The sequence below is a fragment of the Neophocaena asiaeorientalis genome, unplaced genomic scaffold, assembly GCF_003031525.2.
Source record: "Neophocaena asiaeorientalis asiaeorientalis breed wild unplaced genomic scaffold, Neophocaena_asiaeorientalis_V1.1 scaffold397, whole genome shotgun sequence".
Lineage (NCBI taxonomy): Eukaryota > Metazoa > Chordata > Mammalia > Artiodactyla > Phocoenidae > Neophocaena > Neophocaena asiaeorientalis.
Window position 1 is genome coordinate 3,016,028 of NW_020173231.1, and position 21,577 is coordinate 3,037,604.

At 45.1% G+C, this 21,577-nt stretch overlaps 1 protein-coding gene across 1 annotated transcript in view; it reads right to left on the minus strand.

The window, feature by feature from the left end:
* The window catches only part of SEL1L3 (SEL1L family member 3), an 85,092-nt gene that overhangs the window by 19,657 nt on the left and 43,858 nt on the right, over positions 1 to 21,577 (minus strand). The window contains exons 11-16 of the mRNA XM_024745548.1: positions 16,916 to 17,035; positions 15,058 to 15,198; positions 11,276 to 11,338; positions 7,852 to 8,028; positions 5,349 to 5,476; positions 3,730 to 3,813 (exon numbers count right to left, since the gene is read on the minus strand). Coding sequence (XP_024601316.1) covers positions 3,730 to 3,813; positions 5,349 to 5,476; positions 7,852 to 8,028; positions 11,276 to 11,338; positions 15,058 to 15,198; positions 16,916 to 17,035 — 713 coding nt within the window. The remainder of the gene's footprint in view (positions 1 to 3,729; positions 3,814 to 5,348; positions 5,477 to 7,851; positions 8,029 to 11,275; positions 11,339 to 15,057; positions 15,199 to 16,915; positions 17,036 to 21,577) is intronic.

The window sequence follows — 21,577 nt, forward strand, 5'->3', positions numbered from 1 at the left end:
TGTCAGAGGATAGCCTTGGGCATGATAACATTATCTTCAGTATTTTGCCTAAACAGCAAAATGCCCTTTTTTTTCATTCACGCTCCTCTTTCAAACTATCCCGCATAAATCTTGGAACAACACAGAAAAACACAAGCTCATCAAACTGACACATGTAATTTGAAAATAACGTCCAGAATAAATTCACTCACAGAAAATGAAAAAAGGGGATGGACTTGGGACATTGATGGATGACTTAGTTCTATTATAACAAAATAGATGGGACCCAAAAAATTCCACGTTGAGGTGTGGGGAAACCAATGCTCATATATTTCCAATTTAACCCCTGAGGCATCTGAAGGCACAGAGAGAAGGAAGAGAGAAAAGCACTTTGTCTCAAATGTATTTTGACAAAGATAGTCCCACTATAATGGATACTAAGTGTTTCTTCCTGTTGATAGGAAATGGTCTCAAGTCCAGATTAAGACATATCTTTAACAATACTTAGCATCAGCATCAAAATTGGCAAGGATATGAAGAAACATATTTATATGCGGTTGATAGGACCGTACATTGGTAAAATATTTTGGAAAACAGTTGGCATTATCTTGTAAAGTTGAATATACGGTTAGCCTGTGACCCCACTCCTAAGTTCATATTTTAGAGAAACTTTTCCTATTTGTGGCAGGATATGCATAAAAAATGTTCATGGCCACACTGTCCTTAAAAAAAGATGGGAAACAACCCAAATGCAAGTTATTATGAGAACTGGTAAATAAATTGTGGTATATGACAGCAGTAAAAATGAATGACCTACAGGTACATGTATCAAAAGATACGAATCTCAGAAACATCAGGTGAAGTAAACAATAACAAAAGAAAGCAGTGAAGAATTATATATAATATGATTCTAATGATATGAAGCTCAGAAACAAGTCCAATCTATTGCTTAGGAATATATCCATATATAGCAAAACTATAAGGAAAGCAAGGGGCGGAGCAACCGTAAGATTCAGGACAATGGTTAGTTCTGGATATTGGTGCCATGGGTGGGTTTAATATGGGAGGAACATGCAGGGGGCTTCGACAGTTCATTTTCTTAAATAGGGTGGTAGGGCTATAGGTGTTCATTTTATTGTTCATTTATGCTCTGGAACTTACATACATATCACCCACTATTTGGTATGTATCAATTACCGTGTGATAAAAGAAGGGAAAACAACTTACCTGGCTCAGGTCACAGCTCCAGCTCAAAAGCTCAGCTCCTTTAACCTGGATTCTGAACTAGCTCCCCCTTTGAGGTTCTCCCTTCTCTTCACCATCGTTCACAGAGGTTTGGTTAGGAATCTCGGAACCCAGCTCTGTCATGTCACTACCCTCTCCCAAAGCCAACAGGGGCTCCCCACTGCTCCAGAAGCTAAGTAAAAAGTATATGACCTGCTATTTAAAGTTCCATAATGTGGCACCTCTTTGGTCTTGTCATATAGCACTCCCTTTTACAAATTTTATCCTCAAGGTAAACTGGTGGCTTAAAAATTTCTAGACATACGCTGAATTTTCCTATTTCTTTGTTTTTGTTCCTGCGATTCCCTTCACTAGAAGTGCTGTTCTCTGCATGACTAAGTGGAAATTCCACCCATCCCCCAAGGCCATATCATCTGTTACCTCCATTATAAAGGCTGACCTAAGTCCCCCAAACCAGGTAGCATCTTTCCTTCCTCCAAATCCCTGATGCTCTTTATATACTGCTCATGGCTCTTGAGTTACAGTTCTGTCTATTTGCCTTAATTCATTCTCTCAGTAGTTTTTGAGTACTTCCCAGTTGCCATTAAGTGCTGGGCACTGGGATACACATCACAGGGCAATCAACAAGTAAGCAGCCATCATGACCCATCCAAGGACAAAAGGGAGTAAGGAGTTAAGCAGGATTTCTGGGCAGAGGGAACAGCGAGTGCAAAGGCCCAGAGGTCAGAGAGAATATGAGCCATCTGAGAAACTGCAGGTAGTTTAGTACCAGGAAGAGATGAGGCAGCAGGCTTCCCCAGCCCTACTCGTGGCATCCCCTGCAGCTATGGCAAGGCACCCTGCATTTAAATGTACCCACTAAAATCTGCTGGACTCAACCCAAACTCACCAACAGTGTAGAACACATGTAATCCTTAGCTCCCCCTCCCCCCAAATCAATCATGTGATGTGGCTGAATATTGTAAGAAAGACAGCAGGCCATGAAATCTTAATTCCTCTTGACCTTCACAGCAAATTTTTAAATGTACTCCCTGAAGTGCTTTGTGATTTTAAATTCAAAAGTCGGCAAGAAAGATAAGCTATTAGCAGATACTCTCTTTGTGGGAAAGTGTCAGACATCTTGGGGTGTGTGTGTGTGTGTGTGTGTGTGTGTGTGTGTGTGTGTGTGTTGGGGGGTGTTTACAGATATGCTCTCCCTTTGGGAAAACCCCACATATAAACATTTTGATATTTGAATGCTTAGTTTCCCCTAAGAAGTTGTGGGGAGTAAAGGGTGGGAAATTTGGAGGATGAGAAGTAGAAATGGGCAAAAGTCAAATTTGGGAAAAGTTCAAATTTCATGAACTGAAGCTCACTTGGGAAACAAATAAAACAGCCCACAAATTGTAAGGTGTATCAATTGGAAAATGATCATTTCCTTAAAAAAGTTCTTTCTGATTATGCAAAGTAAGGCCACAGATGATAAACTTTTAAAGGATGATGATAATAAACATTGTTATTCAGTGCTATTTTCCCTGGGCTCATTTTCCCTGAATTCCCTAATTTGAGATTCTCATTCACTGAGGTGCTATCTGTTGATTACGTGGGCACCCATGGACCAGAGAAGAAAATGGCACTCTCTTGGACTTATATTTTAATTTTTAATTGAGGTTCGGATCCAAGTAGGATCAGTGATAGGTGTGCTCTAATGTCTTTGAGGCAGTGGACCGATGGGATATGTGCTGATTTGCATAACTTTTTTAGTTATTATGGAAATACCCAGATCATTTAGGCAATAAACGAGCCAAGAAAATATGGCCCAAGGAAAAGTAAGACAGAATTCGAGGGCTTACAGAAGAAAACAGAAAGGGACTCAGGTAGAGCTTGGAGAAGTGCGCCCTTATTTGTAAAATCAAGTAACTGCAAATAGGGGGCATTTACAAGTCCTCATGTGCGGGGTCTCATCCCATTCAGCACAGGATGAAATTTGCTAACTCCATCAGAAGAAGCTTAGAAAGAGTGAGTCTGTTTGGCTGTGACACTGGAGGTCTGGTAAGTGACTTCCAGAAATCCTAGGGAAGATGCGATAAAATATCTACCGGAAGATGTAGCCTGAGCCCTAAACACGCTGCTTTCGCTCCTTCCCACAAACAAGGTGGAAATCCTGGACTTTCTGTGGCCTGCCAGTGAGAGACAGAGGGTCAGCTAGGATCCCCTGTGCTGTCTCCAGACTCTGAAAGCAAGAAGAGCAAGCTTGAAGGGAAGAGAAGTCAACGTATTCATGTGTCTCTCAATGTGATGAATGCGGATGCTCCCTCTAGAGGACTAATTTTTGTGTATAATTAAACATGGAAATGCTATGTTTTCTAATCAACAGCCAATCAGTCGGTGATACTCTGAATATCATTACCGGGAGGCTGTGATTTCCCTGCAAATTGCTTTTTCGGTTTCATTTTAAGAGTCCATCTCATAAGACTACACTGACAGATTGAAAGGTAAGGACTGAGAAAGTTCAATCTAACTTACCACGAGCCCTCCAGGTAGGCGTTGAGGCCTTTGCGAATGACGTGGCCCAAGTAGCCATTTTTCTCGGCTACATGCTTTGTCCATCTGAAAAGGAAACAGAAGAGAGCATATCCAAACTATGGCAAATTAAATAATTGCTTTTTACTTCGTATGATTTCAATAAATCCCACTTGGGGAATATTTTGCTTCTTAGAATTTTTATGGAGCAACAAACCAGAACTGAATGTTAAGAAGATAAAGAAAGATACATTTTGAGAGCCTTGCATTCAGTGCTGTTTCTAATGAATGCTTAGGAGTTGTCACTTTGGGGAAAAAAAGATGTGAAAAGTACCTAATGAAAAATGTCTACTAACATGGAAAAAGATAATCTTTATTAAGAGTTCTAGCAAGTTGATTTCAGAAGGACAGCTCTTCCTAAACAAAGACTCCAAAGAGAGACATTGCCAAAAAGATTAAATCAATAGAGTACCTGATGGGTGTAGACATACCGAGAGGAGATTTAGACGATGGAAGGAGAATGTGGAGATCGAGTACATAGAAATGATAAATACACAGAGAGAGCTAAGCAGATAAATAACAATAAAAAATAATTATTATTCCATAGAAAACAAAAAGTTATGCAAGAAAGAAAGAGTAGTCACAGTATACTACATGGCTCAGCTATGAACGGCGTTAAATTGTCATAATAATGTAAACACTGATACCAATCCAACCAAACCAGTGATATATTTATGGGGAAGATGGGAGAGGGCAGGAAGCATGGGCATGCAGGGTAGCAATAGGTGGCAGAGTGAAAAAACTATATCTCTCTATCTTTCCCAGTGAGACATCATTAGACAATGCCTATAATGAGTATAACAAGAAATAGTGGTTTAAGCATGTTATTTAGACATAGAGGCAAATAAAAAAGAAATAATTAAAAGATGAAAAGTGATTTATTCCAGAGAGCAGGAAATGGAGTGTGTGGAAGGGAGGCAGAGATTCCCTGTTTTTTCTTGTCAAATTATTACTTTTTTAAATTAAATTTTTGTTTTTAATTTTTGTCTTTTCAAATGACTTGGCTTTTTATGTGCATGAGTAACTGATAAAAATAAAGATGAATTTTTTAAAATGCAAGAAAGGGCTTCCCTGCTGGCGCAGTGGTTAAGAATCCGCCTGCTAATGCAGGGGACACAGGTTCGAGCCCTGGTCAAGGAAGATCCCACATGCCGCAGAGCAACTAAGCCCGTGTGCCACAACTGCTGAGCCCACGTGCCACAACTACTGAAGCTCACCTGCTCTAGGGCCTGCATGCTGCAACTACTGAGCCTGCATGCCACAACTACTGAGCCCACGTGCCGCAACTACTAAAGCCCGCACACCTAGAGCCCGTGCTCCGCAACAAGAGAAGCCACCGCAATGAGAAGCCCGCGCATCGCAACGAAGAGTAGCCCCCGCTTGCCGCAAATAGAGAAAGCCCGTGCGCAGCAATGAAAACACAGCGCAGCCTAAAATTAAAAAAAAAATTTTTTTTAATGTGGAAAAAAAGAATAAAAGAAAACTCTATTTTCTCAGGCATGGTGAACATAGTAATGAATATATGGCTTTCCCTTCATATGCAATATCTGGCAGGTTCTTACACAACAGCCTTCTCGGGATCTCGAGGGAACGTCTCCAGGTTGCCTGTGATATAGTAGAGAGAACACCACAAGGTTCCTTCTATGTGTCCGCCTTGTGCAGCCTTATGGAAATATTCACCAGCTAACGTCTGTAAAGAGATGAGCAAACATCAGTCTCATTAGTGAGAAGTCCTCCCGGGCTGGTTTCATCAGAACTAAGGTCCTGAGGCACTTAACGCCTGATATCATCACAGGTTTATAACTTCTAACATCTTTAAGAAAACAAAGTCAAGTTCCAGGAAGACAGCCAATCACAGAAGCTGGCCTCTCTACATGATAACCTTGACTGCAGCTATTCTGTTAAGTTTACCCAATAAATAAGATAACAAGACACTACGAATATCATTATCACCTTATCAGATCCTCACATAACCCATGCCAGCCAGCCAGAAGACAGCATCAAAAGTCGCACCAGGTGAAACTTCAGGCATTTGCTTCCCTAACCTTGCTTAATACCTTTTTTCAAACTCAGACACAAAAACTTCATTTCCAGTAGGAAGGTGAGAATTAGAATATGACAATAAAAAATCCATTCTGGCAGATGTGTGGGAGGACTAAAAGACATTTGCAATGCATAAAATATACAGCTTCCTAGTAGTCAGAGAGAGGCGGAGGGAAAAAAGAAAACAAACACTTAGACGGGTATACATTCCACTGATTACTATTATTTTTCCCAGGCAGTTAACTGCCATTTTTAAGTATGGGCTTTGGAGTCAGACAGGCCTGGGTTCAAATCCCAGCTCTGCTCCTTACTAGCTGCGTGACCTTGGGCATGTTAGTTAATCTCTCCAACTAAGAGAATAACTCAATTTCTGCAACTGAAAAATGTGGCTTCTGAGAGTAGCTAGCATGAAAGTATGGTGTGAGGATTAAATGAGATAACGTGTGTTCAAGGCTTGGCATGGTGCGTCACAAAAAAGAATTTTTTTCTGATTCCCGACCCCCAACTCTGATGCTAGAGCTTGCCCATCCCATTAAATGCTACCTTTTCTTCCAATCTCAATAAATGCCGAACACTCAGGGGTCATCCTGACTCCTCTCCCTGCCTCACACCTCACGTCCAATCATTGTCAAATCCTAATGCCTTGACCTTCAAAATATACCCAGAATCTAGTCACATCTCAGTGCCTCTTCTGATACTGCCCATCCTTTCTCACTTGGATTCAATGCATTAACCCCCTTGCTCTTGCTCTTGTCTCCTCCAAGCCCAGTCTCCACCGGGATCCAAGAGGAACCTGTTAAAACACAGTGTCTCCCCGCCCTGTTCAGAGCTATCCCATCTTGCTCAGCGTAGCTGCCTCCTTGACGTGATTTTCCACCTCCTTGCACCTTCCTTGCTCTCTGGTCCTGCCAGTTCAGCCTCCCTGCTATTCCTCAAGCACACCAAACCTGCTTTCTTCTCTGGGCTTTTGCCCTGGCTGTTCCCTCTTTCTGGGATGTTCTCCCAGACATTCACAAGACTCCTTTAGGAGTTTGTACACTGTCACATTACCAGAGAGACCTTCTCTGATCTCCCTTATAAAATAGCATCCCCCAATCTCTAGCCTCTCGGTCCTCCTTATCCTGCTTTATTTCTCCCTATAACGCTTATCCCACCTGCCCTCATACTATATATTTGTTTGTTTATTATCTTTCTGCTCCACTGGAATGTAAACTTCCCCAAAGCAGGGACTGTTTTGTCTGCTGCTGTATCCCCACTGCCTGGAAGAGTGCCTGGCATAGGGTGGGCAATTCAGTTAATTTGTTGAATGTAATGGTACTCAGATTATTATTACCATCATCAATATTATTATTAATAACAAGGGGCTTCCATTTCACATGGGGACCAGGTCTTGACTCCACTTAAGTGTATGACTCTAAGTTATGAAACCTTTCAGAGCCTCGGTTGCTTACTCTGTTAAATGGACGTAATAACAGTAACTATCCCAGAGGGTAGTTAGGATGACATGGGATGGCACACAGGAAGTGTCTGTGAGTGTCTGACCTAGAGGAAGTGTTCGGCAAACATTGAAGATTGTAATTGTTATTTACATTATTATTAAATCTGGTCTCATACCAGGCAACCCTATTTGGACCCAGCTTTCTTTGCTTCCAGTAAGATCAGTCATCAATCTCCGCACCATCTCTCTCTCATTGTCACCTTGCATCATCTCCCTCTCCTCTCCCCAGCTTAGGCTTCCTCCTCCATGAAGCCTTCCTGACTGCTTTGGCCTTCACTATTTCCCCTTTCCAGAACTGTTTGGGTCACAGCAATTAGCACACACTTGGCGTTGGGCTAATGCCAGCCTTTGCTCTTCACCATCTTGTCTTCCTAACTGGGCGCTTGAGTTCCTCAAGATCACGGTCTGCGTCTTGGGTGGTGTCTGCACCACCCATGGGGCCTTGTCTGGGCTGGGCATACAGCACACCTGCTTCATGACTAAGTGACTGACCAGCTACACAGCTGGTCTCAAGTCTTACTCACTTGATTCCTTCCAGGAACTCCTGGGAAAATGCCATCCAAGTACAGGACTCCAAGATTGTATGATGCATCTGGGTTCCCCATTTCTTCTGCTTTTAACCAGTACTTAGCCGCTTTGGCATAATTTTTCTTGAATTTGTGGTAATACCATCCCAGGCCATTGACTGCCTGATGCAATCCCTGGATTTTAGAACAACAAGAAAGGAATTCCTTTTTTTTTTTTAAAACAAAAACAAAAAAACCCCAAACCCAGAGAGAATCAACTGTTATGAAAGCATTCTGCCTGAGTCTGAGAAAAACCTTTCCTGCCTCTTTTCTGGGGGCAGATGGCATTAAAGAAAAGCTAAGTGTTGGAAAACATGAGGCTGCCTCAGTGTCTTCCCAGGAGGATTTCACCCGGCTGCTGCTGGGATTTCTGCCTTCCAGCTCAGCAGTGATGCTGGCCCCCAAATCATCTCTCAGCCCCTATGGGCTCTTATACAGAAGGCCTCTTACTGTCCTGCAGTATCAACAATGTCCTTGAAATTCATGACCACTCAACTGTGACAGGAGGCCGGAAACCTGCCCTGGCTGGGATGATTTCTAGGTGACCTGCCTGCCTATCTTTTGATTACTCTGCCCTGAACACCAACAAACCCTCTGTGGGAAGCAGCAGCAATGGCCTACTTGTAAAGCACAGGTGCTGTGGGACTGCTTGGCATCCCAGCTCCGACAGGTAGGGTCTGGTTGGGGCTGAGGCAGAGGGGAGGGGGGTGGTCTCAGAACTGTGTCTAAATTGGGACGGTACCACAGAAGGCCTGGTTCATGTGAGTCTAGTCTTAAGCCTCCTTGTTCTTGTTGATTCATGCTCTCAGGGCCCTGCCTCTGCTCTTCCCAGATGCTCCCACCCTCTCCAGCCTGGTTGTTGAAGGCTCAGGAGCCCTGCAGGGGTGTAAGTGTGCAAACCTGGGCATTCGGTGCTCTCACTCCTCCTTTCCTGCCTGATCCACAAGACCATGGACAAGCAGGGGAGAAAAGGACTGGAGAAGCAAACAGTGAGTGCCCTTGCCTCTGTCAGACAGGTTAAGTTAGGGTCCAAGTGTGGAACCAAATCTCTTTTGCCTGCCCTTTCAGAAGTGAAGGACAGGTATCCCTCGGTAATGGATGCCAAGATACCAGCCTGCAGCCTTTTCAGTCTGCAACGACTCTTAAAATGCTCTACCTCCTACTTTTCACGTTGGACTCCAGGTGCCAGGAAGACCGGGAGAAAGAAACTGACAAGGCCCATTAGAACAGATGCTCCATGAGGGCAGGGATCTTTGTTTTGTATTCCAAGCACCTATGTTAGTACTTGGCGTAGAATAAGTGCTCAATAAATACTTGACAAACGAATGAAAGCCATCCTTTGAATGCTGATGAAACACAAAACAGAATCCAAATCCTACACCCTGAGGATAAAGAGTAGGGTTCAGGGCTTCCCTGGTGGCGCAGTGGTTGGGAGTCCCCCTGCCGACGCAGGGAACGCGGGTTCGTGCCCCGTTCCCAGAGGATCCCACATGCCGCAGAGCAGCTGGGCCCGTGAGCCATGGTCACTGGGCCTGCGCGTCCGGAGCCTGTGCTCCGCAGCGGGAGAGGTCACAACAGTGAGAGGCCCGCGTACCACAGAAAAAAAAAAAGAGTAGGGTTCAGATTCGTAGGCCCTCAAGATAGTCAACACTTGGGATGGTGTCAGTGCCAAGGATCACTTATAGAGGCATTCTTCTTGAGCTTTGCACGGTACCAGATGCAAGGCAGCCTCCTGAGAATTTGCAGGATGAGTGCATTTCCATGAAGTAATAGACCACATCATATATAGTGGCAAGAACCAGCTTTGGGATAAGCTTATGGAATACATATCAAAATGGCTTGTGCAATGCTCACCTCCAGACACACAGGTTTATTCAAAGGTACCTGTCATCACTCAAAACATTCCCAGAATGTCCTTTAGACATTGTATTTGGACCCAGATCAGGAGCCCCACAAATCTTGTTTTATTTCTTAATGCTCACACCTTATTCTGGACATTTCCAGCTGTACCCATGTGACTTCTAGCTAATTCCAAAAATCAAACTCTGTGCTTCACCACAGTCCCTGACAAAGAGGAAGGGCTTAGTAACTCCCTGCAGAATGAATGGGTGAGAATCATGTAACACTTTGAAGAATGCGAGTACTCCAGGCCGTAAAACTGCATTTCCTCCAATATTCATCTCAGCTCTGCCAAAACTACATTCAGAATAAAGCACCTTAGACAACAATTCAGCACTAGCATGCTAAAGAGATGCAAATTTCACACCTGCCAGGAAGCCCCATTACTTCCCCATTTTAGGATGTTCTGGAACCATGCCCTCAATGACCACCATTAAGCTGCTTTTCTATTTCTGCCCTATAGTCTGTGTCAGGGTCAGGAGCTGGCGTGCGCTTCAGTGGTTCCCTTCTCCTGGGTCATGTGTCCTCTAGAAACCACAGAGGTGGAGAAAAAGCCTCTTGGCATTCTTACTCCATGCTCCAACTTCCTGTTCTACAGAAAAAAAGACACTCCGAGCTCCCTAAAGAAAGGGAATTGAGGAAGAAAAATCGGCATGGTTACTTCAGGAGTCTTTGTTGATAGGGCAAATATTATCAGCCTCGGGGAGGGAGGCACATTCAGGAGCCTGAAGGGCTATAAAGGGCCCTGTCAAGGTTGTAAAATTACAAGGTTGTAAAATTACAACGGTTTCTACCGATCCGTTTATTTGCAAATCTGTATGCAAGCACATGTGAGTGTGCACGTGTGGATGTGCATGCATTGGGGGTTTGCACGCAGGGATACGTATGCATGCATGCCTGTGTGCATGCGTGTGCGTGCGTGTGTATGTCCCCTCACAGGTGGTATCATAACCTCCATTCTGTAGTGCAATATTTAACTAGTTGGCTTGAAGATAACTTTGAAGAGTAAATAGTGACAAAAGGAAAATAATTCCTAAACTCGGCAATAAACTTGATAAACAGCCCCTTTGTTAAAGCACGGAGAAGCAAGTGAGCATTGGACACAAAAGGGTTAACAAGAGGATTCAGGCTTTAGGTTTTCCTAATTCAATGGCATTTATACCCATTCAATTGCAAAGAGCCCCCCTGCTGCTGCCTGTTATTAGGGCAGCCCTTGATTATAATTTTAGCCTTCAAACAAAATCAGTCTGAATTCTATGACTGGAAAGTGAGTTCAGCTTTCGAATTTTGCCGTCCTCATTGTGCAGGTTTCTGTATATGTTGTAGCTCAAAAATGACTAATCACTGCAATGTCAGCGACCCCCTCCCTCCCCACTGCATTTCTACCTTCTTCAGAAGGCTGGCCATTCACTCTCCTCGACTTGTAAGAGCATGGGTGTGTGTGGCGGAAATGTTTCCCTCTGACAATATGCACAAGTGTTACCTTGGAAGCTGCTTTCTTCATCAGCTCTAAGGCAAGCCGTCTGTTCTTTTTTACTCCTTGACCCTAAACAATGATAAACAGCAATGATCACGAAGAAAATAAACGCAGAGTTGCATGCAAAGCCATCACACCAATGTCAGTGTTCAATAGAAGATACTAAAGCCCAAGCCTTCTCAATTAAAAATCTAATCTTGAAGATTTCTATATACAGAGCTGTTACATCATCATCAACATCATCATTTTGCATATATGTGTAGAAGAGAGGCAATAAACCTCACCCTCCCAGCTTAGCATCCATAAAAATTCCCCATTGATGGTCCAGTGAATCACATTCCCGTCAATCCGCAGGTGCTGTTGGGAGAAGCCATGAATAAGGTTAAATGAGTCTGGTCATCCTGGTTGTGTTTCTCTGGGGATTGCCTAATATGCGAGCAGACAGAGCACTTTATCTATGTCGGACAGTCAAGAGTTATTAGGCTGTCATTTGCAACCTTCCAGCGTCCTCATGGGAGTCCCCAAGGTGAAGCACTGTGGCTTCAGAAACAGCTCGAGAGCCAGTGGTGAGGGAGACAGGACCCCTTAAAATCTGTTCCCTCAGACGCTGCCAAACTGACAAGCTTCCTCCAGCAAAATCAATTTTTTCCAGCAGAGGTGGTTTGTGCATCACAGAGAGAGAGAGATGTGGCTTTGGAGTCCTTGTTATAAGAGCAGAACTCCGTGGGACCATGCTGGGGTGTGTCTGCAGGACCACGTGGGAAAATGGTGGGTCTGAGGGTGGAGCGGGGGCGGGGGGGGTGTGCCTGAGGGCTCTCTCAACATAGCCCTGATCATGCACATGGCAGGTGAGAGGAGCTGGATGAAAACCCTGATGCTTCCAAGCTCACTTAGAGTCTGTTATTGACCTACACAGCCCATGGAGTCCTCCTGGTCTCAGACTCAGCGCTTGACAGGGTCACATGTGATATAATGTTAGAGGGCTTTGCAATGAATACAGCTATTAACTCTATTTAAATTCTTAGCTCTACAGTAAATGAAGAGAGCGCTAGCAAACATTCCTGTGTTAATTAACGTGGGCCAAGAACTCTCCTGCCATATCAAATCCTCCCAACCCCAGCCGGGGTGCTGCTATCATTCTCACCAGAGAAACTTGCCCAGAAGCACACAGTGAGCAAGGAGTAGAGAGGCAGGATTTGAATCCAGGCTCCAGAGTCCAAGTTTATAACTGCCATGCTGTATTTTCTCCTATGTATTTTAATTCTCATGCTGAGAAAGTATAATGATCCGTAACCTCCTTACAGGATACAGAAAACATGCTGCAGAATCTGTCTTTGTAGTTTTCCAGGACCCAAAATAAAACTGTGAACCCAAATAAAGGTTAAATTACACACAATGAGTTTCTACTCGATTTTAACGTACCTATTTCATAAAACCGATGAGCTAAAGCAAAGTGGAAGATGAAAATATTTTTCAGAAGTGCACCATTACTTCGTTTAATTAGAGAGGGAGAGGAAAGACAAAAGGACATGAAGGCTGTTTGTAGTAACTGGATGGAAGCATTAAGACAAGCTTTTTGGATTTCAACAAAGCAACAGAACGACCAGGATGACGAAATGTCAGAACCTGGTTGCACTCAAAATTTTTCTCCAACTTCTTTGTTTTCAAGGAGTAAAACTGGGGCCCAGAGGGGTTGACTTACCCCAAACCTCACAGTTAGATCTGCAACCAGAACTCAGGTACTCTGAGTTCTAAGCCAGGGATTTTCCAGTGTAATTATATAATCAGAAGTGGGGTGAGTTCTTGCACAAAGACTATATACTATGCACAAGTCTGAGTAGTACTGGAAGTTGGAAAGTGAGAGAAGTGTCAAGTCCTGATGCAAAACAAGTGCTCAGTAACTTCATGCACTGAATGAATCCACGGAGGACAGTTGCTGCAGTGAAAGCCCAAGCTCCATCCTCATGTGGATGTGAAATGGGATGTATCTGACCGTCTTGGACAAGCTATAGCTGTCATCATGGCGCCATCTTTGAATACAAGAAGCCGAATGTCCACACGAGACAACAAGCCGAGAGCACATTGCCGTTCTTCATGTTTGGAAAGTTCATTTTTTTGTACGGGTTTTTTTTACATTGAAAGTACTTAAAGACACCTTTGGCCAGAGGTAAAAATCTGCCTTGAGATGTAGATAAAGGGCTTCCTTCCTCCCACTCAGAGATAACTTAGAATGCAGGAAAACCAAAAAAGCTTTAAGGTTTGGGAAATCAGACCCTGAAGAAACATCCCGTCATCTCCCGTATCATTTATTTATGTCTTTCGCTTTCCCTCTAGATTTCAAGCTCCTGGTGGGCAGAAGTAATGTCTGAGTCGTGCCTTTTCTTCTCTGTACTTTGGGCCGTGGCCAGCCCCAACTCTGGTGGACTGGTGCCTCTCCTCCGTGCCTGTCTCAGTCTTCTGTCTTGCCCACGAGTATCTGAGACCCCTGAGGTCAGGGATGAGGTTCATGCAACCATATGTCCCTCCATCTAGCACAGAGTCTGGCATTTTGTCAGCCCAGAGTGGGTGTTTATTATATAAATATATGAATGCATCGGCATATAGCTAAGAGTCAAACCATTTCTATGTTGATTTAACGACTACAAAGAAAAAGTCTGGGCTCTAAACTTGGAAACCGTAACAACCAATAGGTTTTAAGACTGGGAGGGCCAGAAAGGTAGCAAGAGTCATGGTTGTTAATCGGTGAGCGGACACAGCTGTGGTTCTGGAGATGAGCCCAGCCACGTGCATCCACATCCTTGCTTGAAGACACTCGCTCTTTGTGGGCAGCTGCCTCCTTTGGGTCTGGACACAGGGACCAAGGGTTTCCTTACTAGAGCCAACAGCTCTTCCAAGATTGGTGAATTGATGTCTCTGCATTCAGGGGTGAAGAGCATCCCAGTCCCAGGTCTGAAACACACCAGTTGTTCAACCTTGGGCAAGTTACAAATCCTTTCTTTTTTTTTTTTTTTTTTTTTTTTTTTTTTTTTTTTTCAATCCTTTCTGAGCCTCTGTCACCACACATATAAACAGCTATCATAATACACCGTGATACCTACCTCGCAAAGTTGTCTCGAGGATTGAATGTGCTAATACATGTACATCAGATAATAAGCACCGCATCAATCAATGTGAAATAGTATTATTCCGTAAAGCATTTTACAGTTCTTGGAGCCCCTTCCTTAGGTTATTTCACTCCATCTGTGGTCATTACCAGTGTCTCATGAGATCGGATAAGTCCAAGGATGCAGCTAATTGTTGCAGAGGAGAGATTTGAACTCCATCCTCTATCTCCTGGGCTAATGCTCTTCCCATCCGTCCCACTGCTCTCCTGTTGGCTTAAAACCAAGATCTTTGTATCGATCAACGGGACTGTTGGGATCCAGCCCAAACACGCACTTGGTCTTAGCTATAATTCAATGATAACTCTGCCTGATAGAGAACTTGCAGCACCTTTGGGGCTGCTGGCCGTGTACCAATCTGTAAAATATGGGTGCCTCCTCCAGAATGCCAGTTCTTGCAAAAGCAGAGAGAATCCGGGCGTCAAACCTAAGACAGATGATTAAAAACGAGACCAGGGAAGTGCGTGTGACTTTGCCTTTTCAGCAAATATCCCTTTCCATCCAGACTGACAGAAGCATGTCCGAAGGTTCTTCAGTTACAGGCTCCCTGATTGCACGCCTACAGGAAACCACTTGGGAAGTCTGATAGAAACTGTGCAATTTCAGCACAAATTGAGTGATTCTTACCTTAAATAACACGATGGCATAGTCGTATATTAACGCGGGGTCCTCAGTCTCCAGGGCACCCTTGGCGTACCACTCAATAGCCGCTTCCGGGTTCTTGGCCACGCCTTGCTGGCCCCAGAACAGCATCTGGGCCAACCGTTGCTTCAAGACAATAGCAATTTAGAATAATGACTTTCCTGTGTTATGCTTAATAAACAAGACTTTAAAAAGGGGGGAAGGCAAACCTAGTTTAAAGGGTTTTTATATTGAGAAACAAGATTTAAGTAGACACATGTTATCTTCCTCCTGGGGACAAGAGCCCTAAAGATGAACTCTATTGCGCCCAGGCCAGAGCCGATGGATCAACAACTACACTGTTTCCTCTCGTGAAATCCCTCTCCTTGGGAGGTACTGTGCGTCCTCTTGGCCCAGTGACCAGCATGGAGGCCTGTGCACATCCATACCAGGGCATCTCCCTACAGCACTATCCCAGCATCTGTCTACATGGCTGGCTCCACCATTAGACTCAATCGAGGCTGGGGGTCTTTGGTGGTAGGGATCTCAAGACGTTATTTGTCTGCCCTTGTGCCCCCAGCTCCCACCCAGCAGAACTCAACAGAAACTCAAAGAAGCAACGCAACAAAGATTTGCTGAATGAAGGAGGGAAGAAGCGTCTTTGTTAGGAATGTTCACGCAAGCTCTGGAGCACCCATGAAATCTGGCAGCAGCATTTCCTGAACTATGCACTGGAATTCCTTCCTGGACTAGAAAGACTGCAGGCTGGGACAGAGCCCAAGACGGAGCCACAGGCAACACTGTTATCATTCTGGTCCCTTGGGGGCCTTGATTTTCTTCCCTTCTTTCTACTTCTCCTCTCATCTCCTTCTCTTCCATCCTCCACCCCCCAAAAGAAAACCTTATCTCGGAACGCATCTTCTGAGATGCTAGGAAGACCTCTAAGGAGGGGTGGGAGACCTGTTACTACAGGGTCTCTGAAGTGTTTGTCAATGCGTTCTTTGGTTTTCTTTCTCTTTCCCATCCCTGGTCTTCTGCCTGCTTAGCAGGCCCAGAGCAGAGGCTCTTCCTGACACTGTGCTCACTGGGAACACAAAGCAAAAGCTAAATCCATCCTTAGGGAAGGAGGTTTCCTTCCTCCAGTGCAATCAGCCTTAGCTGGCTCCCATAAGGACTTTTCTTCATAGTGAAATCAGGGCAAGAAGTAGATGGGGTAGGGGGGTCCTCCCAGCCCTCTGCCCTTTCTTGTACCCCTTACAGGTCTATCCAAAAGACAAAACATGTTCAAGAGACAAGGTCGATCCTTTTGGTCTTACACGCAACACAGATTTTCTATTATTCTCCTAGCTGATTTTGTGGCCTTCTTCTCGATGCCCACATAATCTCTCCTGCACTCCAAGATGCTTCTTTTTCTTTCTATCTGATGCACTAAAATGTCTGATGGTAGTCTTAGGACTGATCATAAATACTGTGGCTCTCTCTCCTCTGGGTCTGGTTGGACTACATTTCTGGCTCACTCAGGTCAAGAGTGACCAGCTGACTTCCTCTGGCCAATGAAATGTGAGAAGTGACTCGTGCGCCCCTTCTGAGCAGAAGCGATAAGACTCAGCCTGTGATGTGTTGCAATGTCATCCTGCGGCAATGGCTTTGGAAGCATGTTTTGGTGAAGCCTCCGTTCGCTTGGGCTCCTAGGGGACTATAAGAGCACAGCCCACGCCGCCCCCATTGGACGTGTAGTGAGAACAGAGAACAACAATACACTGGTGTTGTGTTAAGCCACTAGGTTTGGGATACTTTATTATCATGGTGTAACCTGGTCTGTCGTGGCTGAGACACTTTCCAAAACTGTGGAACATATGTTTACCTGAGCTGCCGCGTTGCCTCGAGAAGCTTCATGCTTCAGCCACATGAAGACGTCTCCATCTTCTTTGGTTTGTACCTTGAGGATTTCATCGTCTTTTAGTCTAATTGTCTCAACGTATGCCTAAAAGGGAAGGAAGGAAGAAAAGAAGGAGGGAAGGAAGGGAGGGAGGGAGGAAAGGAGGGGAGAAGAAGGGAGAATGAAAATATCCAAATGGTATGGGCATGCAAAAGACATGACATTATTCCTAACGCAGCCACTGCTCAAGTAAAAACTATATGACTAATTGAAATATGAGGTGTGTCCACAGAGCCACGAGATCAAATTCTTTTTTAAATGAACGGATCACATGTCCTATATCTAAATGGGTATTTTTGTTCCTATCGAAGTGTTTTCCTTGGGAGGACAAAATCTATTCCACTTCCTCTTCCATTGCTCAAGCTAGTTCAGAAGTCCACCTCTGTGCTGCTGATTGCACAGCCAGAATACACGACATCCAAAAAAGTAAATCAATATTTTCTAAGCATAACCTTATTTTTTTTTATTCCAAAGTGTCATTATCCTGCATGACTCAACCCTTTTTATTTAGCAGGCTCAGCCTCCGACATCTTTCGGCTATTTCAAAATGAAATCTACACTGTAAAGAAGAGGGTATATTAACTCCGAGGATGTGAACAAGAATGTGCCAGAGGCTCTAAAGAGGAACCCAAGGGAAAGTTCACAAAACGCTTTGAATTTGCACACAGCCTCCCAGGTATCTGCCTCCTTTGAAGAAAATAAGACTCATTTTTATGTATAAATTTTGGCTGTTTATCCAAAAACTGGGCTTGTTGTTTGACAGTCTCCCCTTCTATATGATGAACGCTATCTAACGGTACCAGGAGCGCCTGGGAAGGGCTTCAAGGCCACAAGCAGATGGTGAAAAAAATGGATCTGGATGAGTTGGGGAAGAAGCCTTAGAGAACAAGGAACCAGGCCTGATTTCCCTTCTGACCCTTTCTGTTTGTCAGTGAAGAAAATGACTTAGATTCACGAGCACTAGCCTGTAGCCCATTCCTGAGAGGGTCACCCAGCTGTGGCCATGTGGAGCCAAAGGTCCCTCTCAGGGGCAATAGCTGGCAGGCTTGGGGACAGAGCTAGGAACCCAGTGGTATCAATTCCTGCTGGATGTCTAACCTTGAGACGCCTCCCAGCAAACAGCAACAATTGGAATAAGGATGCCCACCACCTTTGACTGAAACCAAGTATGTGCAGGGTGTTTAACAAATGTTTTTCTCACTTAATCGTCACAGCAGGGCTGTGGCCCAAATATCAGTGTCTTCAATTTATTTGTAAAGAAACTGAAGCTCATAACGTGAAACCATGAACTCAAGGTCACACTGTAGAGCTAGCCCTGGAAGCCAGGTTGGTCTGACTCCAAAGACAGGCTCTGATGGGCTCCCCCATGATGTCGCCCTCTAGCGGTAAGGCCCTGGAATCCTGGGCTGAAGCTCAGGCTACTAGAACAATAGAATTCTCAGCTAGAAGTTTTTCGTTCAACTGGAGAGTTTGAGTGTTTTGATTTGGGGTCAATATCCTTCTTTTCCTTATTTTGTTTCTTCCTCCTTAACTTTGTCATGGGACTTGAATGAAACACAGAACACATGAAGCCAGAGTTTCTATCCTGCAAGGATTTATACTCTTTGGTGTTTCTGCTACTCTCTGGCCGTGGTAATATCATAATCACCAGCAAGAACTGTGTGCGGCGACCAATTGTTGGCCCAGAATGACTCACTGAATCTTTGCAACCTTACAAGACAGTCACCATCAATATCCCCATTTCACAGATGTGGAAACTGAGGCCCAGAAAGGTTAAGTAACTTACCTACATTCTTCAAACTTTGGAATCAAACCCAGGCTGGCTGGCTGTGGGGTCCATAGTCCTCACCTAGCTGCACCACCCTGTGAATGACTCATGCATCTGGGAGAAGCAGATGGGGGCTGTTTCCTTGTCTCCCCTTATACATAATGAACTCCATCTAACAGTGTCGTGAGAGGGGTCTTGGCAGAGGCCACGTTTGCAGGTGACCTGGGCAACCATGCATCACTCTGAAGAAGGAACTCTTTTGTCTTTTATATCATTGTCTCCTGATCTAGCCCCTTGCTGCTTCCCTGGGTAGTACCGCTGAGCTTTGCAGTAGGGCCGGGCCATTAAGAGCACAACTTTTCACATCAGATCCAGTGGACATGAATTCTAACTCACCACTAAACTACCTGTGGGCCTTGGGCCCCTGACTTTATTTATTTGAGCCTTAGTTTCTATATCCATAAAAATGAAGCTTAGAGTGGTATCTGCTACATCAAAAGCACTCCACCTATTAGCCATTATTTTTTATAGTGTGAAGAGTTAGTAACATCCAGGTTCAAATCTAGGCTCCACTACTCATTTGCTGTGTGACTTTGGGCAAGTTCTTTGGTTTCCCTGAGTCTCAGTTGCCCCATCTGTATAATGGGAACAATACTTGTACTGACCTCATAGAGTTGCATGAGGATTAAATGAGATTGTTTGCGAAGATCTTAGCAGAGCATCTGGCATATGGGAAGCTCTCAGGAATGGTAACTCGTCATTTTTTAGGTCTTTAGTTCATTCTATCATGTAAAGAGCTGATAGCAGTTTAGAATGTTAGCCCTCCTATTGGTATTTGCAGTTTTGTACAGCTCAAAGCCTTACATTGGGGGGATGAAGATCTATCTAAGATAATTCGGTGCTTTTGAAGATGGAAGGGACAGATTTGAGGAGGGAGTGCTGGGGCTGGAAACATTTGAGAGCATCCACATTGTGTGCTGAGGTCCACTCAACACACATCATATGATTAATTTATACATGCTATAAACTATGTGAGGTGCAGACAGTCATGGCAGTGTTTACAGGTGAAAAAGCTGTGCAGAGACAGACAAGTGAGTGGGATTATCCAAGATTTTATACCCGGTGAATGCAGACCTGGGACCTGAACCAGGCAAACTGGCCCTGGAGCCACACCACAGCTGCCTGCCACACCTGGGCCGGTGGTTGTGTCTTCACAGCTCTGGGGTCCCCAGAGTGGCATCCAGCACCGGTCAGAGCCACACGTCCCAGGCCTTCCGTGAAAGCCAACCATCTACAAAGACATGTGATGCAGGAACAACCCCTAAAAGGGAGCGGTGTTGGGTTGTTCATCATCAAACATTTTGAGACCAGGGAATGATGCCTCACATGGGAAAGTGACCAATCCCAGAAGAAGCTTTGGTGTGGAGAAGGAACGGTGGGGACCATGGCGGGGGGCAGAGCTGGGGAGAAGCTGACAGGGACTCAAGAGTCCCAGACTGACCAGTTCTGGAATCTTCTGTGCCTTCCCGGGGAGCTGGATTGTTTTTGTTGCTGTGTTGGAAAATCAACGTCTCTAGAATGAGCAGTTCATAGCCTATACGGTAGGGTTAAAACCGGCTGACCAGGTTAGAGGAGGTCCAATGTCCAGAGACTCTACAGTCCTCAGATACCCCTGGACCCAGTGTCAGAGAAGGCATCACACTGTCCTACAGACACTGACTCTTCACACGCTTTACTTCCTTTCTCTCCGCTCAGCCTATAGGCTGCAAGGGCAGTGTTCACATCATATCAGCTGTCTGCAATCAATCACAGGAAAGGCAGGATGGAGCGCAGAGCAGGGAGGGAGTAGGGAGGGCGAAGGATGTGGTGGAATTTGGACCTGGAGAGAAAAGGCTGTCAGCAGCCCCCCATTTTCTGGAGCGTCTGCATTCTCTGAAGTCGTGAATTATAACACTCCAGCCAGTGCTCCTGGGAACTCAGGAGCGGGGCAGTTTCAGAGCCTACACTTAAAGCACTCCTTCCTTCAGGGCCTGTAGACACCACCATGAGGAACCTGCCTCTTAGGGTGTTTAAAATCAGCTATCGGGCTTCCCTGGTGGCGCAGTGGTTGAGAGTCCGCCTGCCGATGCAGGGGACACGGGTTCGTGCCCCGGTCCGGGAAGATCCCACATGCCGCGGAGCGGCTGGGCCCGTGAGCCATGGCCGCTGAGCCTGCGCGTCCGGAGCCTGTGCTCCGCAACGGGAGAGGCCACAACAGTGAGAGGCCCGCGTACCGCAAAAAAAAAAAAAAAAATCAGCTATGATGTTTGGCTCCCAGTGGGGGGGTGTAAGTTTTCTTTGTTGAAATTTAACATTTTAGGGATTTTAAAGTAAGAATGGAGGAATATCAGGTGTAATGATGGAGAGACAGGGAAGCAAGCACCCAAGATTCCCCAAATGGGGTGTTCCTCACACAAAGGCGGTGCTGAATGCAAGAGGGGCAGAGTTGAAAGCACTGGTTGCATCAAAAAGCACCAGAGAATCAACGGGACGTGATCGCTTTGTGTTCATCACTGGATACACGGCCCTCTCGTGCTGTCCACCATCCCATCAGTAAACAGCGAGTGCCAACTACATGTCAAGCACACGGCTGGGCACCGGGGTCACCAACGTGAACAGACAAGGTGCCTGTCTCGGGGAGCTCACAGTCTACTGGGAGAGCTGGCTCCGAGACCTGTACACAGCACCCGTCATAGAGCAATGGTGGGGATGTGCCCGGGTGCCATGGCGGTGCAGCAAAGGGGAGATCCAAGCAGGTGGTGGTGGCTGAGCCCAGCACC